The sequence below is a fragment of the Plectropomus leopardus genome, unplaced genomic scaffold (assembly GCF_008729295.1).
Source record: "Plectropomus leopardus isolate mb unplaced genomic scaffold, YSFRI_Pleo_2.0 unplaced_scaffold28820, whole genome shotgun sequence".
NCBI lineage: Eukaryota > Metazoa > Chordata > Actinopteri > Perciformes > Serranidae > Plectropomus > Plectropomus leopardus.
The window spans coordinates 1-3,752 of NW_024631402.1; the positions used below are offsets into that span (position 1 = coordinate 1).

The following is a 3,752-nucleotide window of genomic DNA, read 5'->3' on the forward strand; positions in this document are numbered from 1 at the left end:
TCTAAATACAAAGTAGTTAATTTGATTTTTTTTTTTAAATAAATGTTTAAGATAAAATGTATTCAATTCAAATGTGGCAGCAGGTCACATGACTCACCTTTAGCAGGCTTCTCTGTTGACTCCTCCTCCTCCTCGCTGCTCCTCTCACACTGAGAGAGAGAGCCTTCATCATTACATCATCATCACCACATCATCAACACCTCCTCTTTCTCTTACTCCCCCTCCTCCTCCTTACCTGGTGAGTGTTGCAGGTGAGTCTGCGGAGGCGTGTCCTCAGCTGTAGCTCCTCCCCCTGTGACCTCAGCAGGAGCAGCTCCAGCCTATCCGATTGCTCAGTGATTTGTCTGACCTGCTCCCTGTACTGGTCCTTCTCCTGCAGGAGCAGCCGCACCTCCTCCTGATGTTCCGCCCGAGATGCCAGAGCCTGAAGCACCGTGACAAACTCATGACATCATCATCATCATCATCATCATCATCATCATCATCATCATCATCAACAGCATTATATAATCCTTTTTCTTCATCCTTCACCTCACCTTGTCTCGCTCCCTGATCACCTCCTCCAGCTGTCGGAGGGTTTGTTTGTTTCGTTGGCGGTACATCTTGGCGTCTCCCTTCAGCTGAGCAGACAGCAGCTCCAACTCCTCTCTCTCCTCAACACTCTAAAAACAAACACACCCAGTCTCACCAATCAACCCAGTACAAACTCTGATCAATATTTACTCCTCCTTCTCCTCCTCCTCACCCTGGCTCTTTGCTCCTCCGCTCTATGGAGCTCCTTCCTCAGTCTCAACATTGAGGCAAGGAGGTTCATTGGAGGAGGAGCTGGACTTTCCTTCTGCTTCTCCTTCTTTTTCTCCTCCTGCTTCTCCTCTTTTTTCTCCTCTTGTTTCTCCTCCTGTTTGTCCTCCTTCAGCTCCTCCAGTTTGTTGGGGTGGAAGAAGGTCTCAGAGGGCAGAGCCAAACTCCTGCTCTGAAACACAAAGATTGACATCAGTGCTGGACATCAATAGGACACATGAATGCAAAATGATAAGTCGAGCTGCACTGGTAAGTCACACTCATTCTTTCTAGTCATCAGGCATAAAAACTGTTTTGGAGCTCAGCTAAAACTCAGACTCTCTGTTTCCTCCATTAGTGCTGTCAGTCAAACTCAGTGGATCTGAGTTGTAATATTGTGATAATAAATACAAACAGGTGAAACACTGTGTGGGGCGTATCTACCTCCTGCAGCGGCCTCAGTGTTCGCCGTCTCAGCAGTCGAGTCTGACTCTCAGCTCGTAGCACGGTGTGTTTCAGACGCTCCACCTAGACACACACACAGAGGTCAGGTGTCAGGGGTCAACCGGAGGTCAGAAGTCAGTTTTAGGGGTCATCAGGGAGTCAGCTTACCTCAATCTGCATGTCTCTGTTGGCCAGCAGCGCGGCACTTTTCTCCTGGTTCAGACTGTTGATGTCCGCCATCAGACTGTAGTTGTGATCTCGGAGCTGTTTCACCTCCTCGCTCAGCCGCTCACGCTCCTCCCGGACCTTCTGCACGCGCTCAGTCAGCTTTCTCAACTCGCGGTCCCTCAGCTGCTGCTGCCGAGACCACACCTCCTGAAATACAGCGATTAAACCAGGACAGGGTCAGTCCCTGACACCTGACAACATCTGCATCTCCAACTCTGCCTTCGTAACCACCCACCTGTTCCTTAGCAACGGAGCAGGCCTGCTGGCGCCGCCTCCTCTCGTCCTGCAACGCTCTCTGCAGGCGGCTCAGCTCTGACATCAAGAACTGGGTCAGACCAGATTCACCTGCTGTGTCTGAACAGGGACACAGAAACACAGAGACAGGATCAATAATTCATGAGAAATGTGAAGACAGATAAACATGTGAACTGGTGTACAGACCGAGGAGGATGCTAAAGGTCTTGTTAGGCTCCTTCCCGGTAATGCGGCTGTATAGTTGAGGATAATCCAGCTCCAGACTCTCCAGAAAGGCCGTGTGACCTTTCACCCCTGTCCTCTGCAGGATGTCCAGCAGAGCTCCTGAAAAGGTCAAAGGTCAGCTGTGTCAGTCAGTTCAGACGGCTGTCAAACACACACGTTGGTTGTCTCACTCTGTTACAACCCGTGTGATTGGCTGTCTTTTTCTCTTACGACCCGTGTGATTGGCTGTCTTTTTCTCTTACGACCCGTGTGATTGGCTGTCTCACTCTGATAAGACCTATGTAATTGGCTGTCACGCTCTGATATGACCTGTGTGATTTGATTTGTGTGATTGGCTGCCACAGTGATTCAGTTCAAAATCTATTTCTACGCTAATGACGTGTTTCTTACCGACTTTTCTTCTCCTGACGACAAGGGCGGGGTCATTGAAGAGCTGCTCCTCATCCTCTGCACTGAGCACCTGACACCACATGACAACCAATCAACAACAGGAGCATAAGGAGAAAAAAGCAGAACTAGTGAAATGAAGCAGTGCTATACGGAAGAGGAGGAGCAGGAGGCTCAAGATTAGGAGCAGCAGGAGCACCTGACACTGTCGGAGGTAGGGAGTGATTCGTGAGGGGTCGATGGTTTTGATGAGCAACATCCGGAAATCATCCAGCTGCAGCCAGCAGAGGTCGTCCTCACACACCGTCTCCATCTGAGGACACACCAAGTAATACTACACACTGTCATCATCTGAGGACACACTGAGTATTAATACACACAGTAATACTACACACTATCTCCATCTGAGGACACACTGAGTATTAATACACACAGTAATACTACACACTCTCTCCATCTGAGGACACACTGAGTATTAATACACACAGTAATACTAAACATCTCCATCTGAGGACACACCGAGTATTAATACACACTTTCTCCATCATACTGCGTACACACCGTAAGTATTAATACACACAGTAATACCACACACTGTCTCCATCACACTCTGAGTACACACCTTAAGTATTACTACATACAGTAATACTACATACTACACACTATTAATATACAAAGTAAAACTACACACTGAATATATAGTTTGTACAAACCTTAACCGTGCTGCTGTCCCTCTGTGTCCCTCTGTCCCCTCTGTCTGTCCCTCTATCTGTCAGTCTGTCTCTATGTTGTTTTCTCTTTTGTGATTTCTGAGGAGGAAACTGTTTCTGTTACTTCCTGTTTTTGGTCCCACCCTCACTGATCTGAATCAGCCAGTCACATTACAGCTCCACCTCATTAACATATTCAGACAGGTGTGATCGTTTACCTGCCGTCAGTCAGACGTTAGTGCGGCTGATCCCCAATAAGAACTTCTGGAAGCTTCTTCATCTGCAGAATCTTAACAGAGAACTGCCACAAATATCAGAAAAACCTAAATATTCATTCATAATCAACAAAATATTTACTAATCAACAATATTCATTCATCAACAAATATTTCCTAATCAACAACAAATATTCATTCATCAACAACAAATATTTACTTACCAATTATAATATTCACTCATTAACAGTAAATATTTACTCATCAACAATAAATATGTATTAATCTGCAATTAATATTAATGTATAAATACTAAATATTTACTGATCAATGTGTAGTATTTTTTCAACACTAATAACTTTTTATTCATCAACAATAAACATTTATTCATCAACAGTAAACATTTACTCAACCAAAATGAACAAATATTTATCAGTATTAAGAATTTTCTAATCAATAATAAAATTGATTGAGTTAAAATGTACTTTTGATTAAAAATAAACATTTAT

At 44.9% G+C, this 3,752-nt stretch overlaps 1 protein-coding gene across 1 annotated transcript; it reads right to left on the bottom strand.

The window, feature by feature from the left end:
- Positions 1-62: 62 nt before the first annotated feature.
- card9 (caspase recruitment domain family, member 9) lies at positions 63-3,198 on the bottom strand. Its single transcript, XM_042481476.1, has 11 exons — positions 3,033-3,198; positions 2,519-2,632; positions 2,323-2,392; positions 1,894-2,031; positions 1,688-1,806; positions 1,393-1,599; positions 1,225-1,308; positions 746-973; positions 537-662; positions 236-424; positions 63-149 (listed from the first exon to the last, which is right to left on the bottom strand). The coding sequence occupies exons 2-11, from the start codon at positions 2,630-2,632 to the stop codon at positions 63-65; spliced, it is 1,362 nt and encodes a 453-aa protein (XP_042337410.1). The 5' UTR covers positions 3,033-3,198.
- Positions 3,199-3,752: the final 554 nt, after the last annotated feature.

What these genes read in the sequence shown, in the direction of transcription:
- card9 (XM_042481476.1), bottom strand. Translation starts at nt 2,632, where the DNA reads ATGGAGACGGTGTGTGAGGACGACCTCTGCTGGCTGCAGCTGGATGAT. An exon ending in CCTACCTCCGACAGTGTCAG is followed by an intron (nt 2,393 to 2,518) that starts GTGCTCCTGCTG and finishes ATGTGGTGTCAG; the next exon opens with GTGCTCAGTGCAGAGGATGA. An exon ending in TCACCTGCAACACTCACCAG is followed by an intron (nt 150 to 235) that starts GTAAGGAGGAGG and finishes TCTCTCTCTCAG; the next exon opens with TGTGAGAGGAGCAGCGAGGA.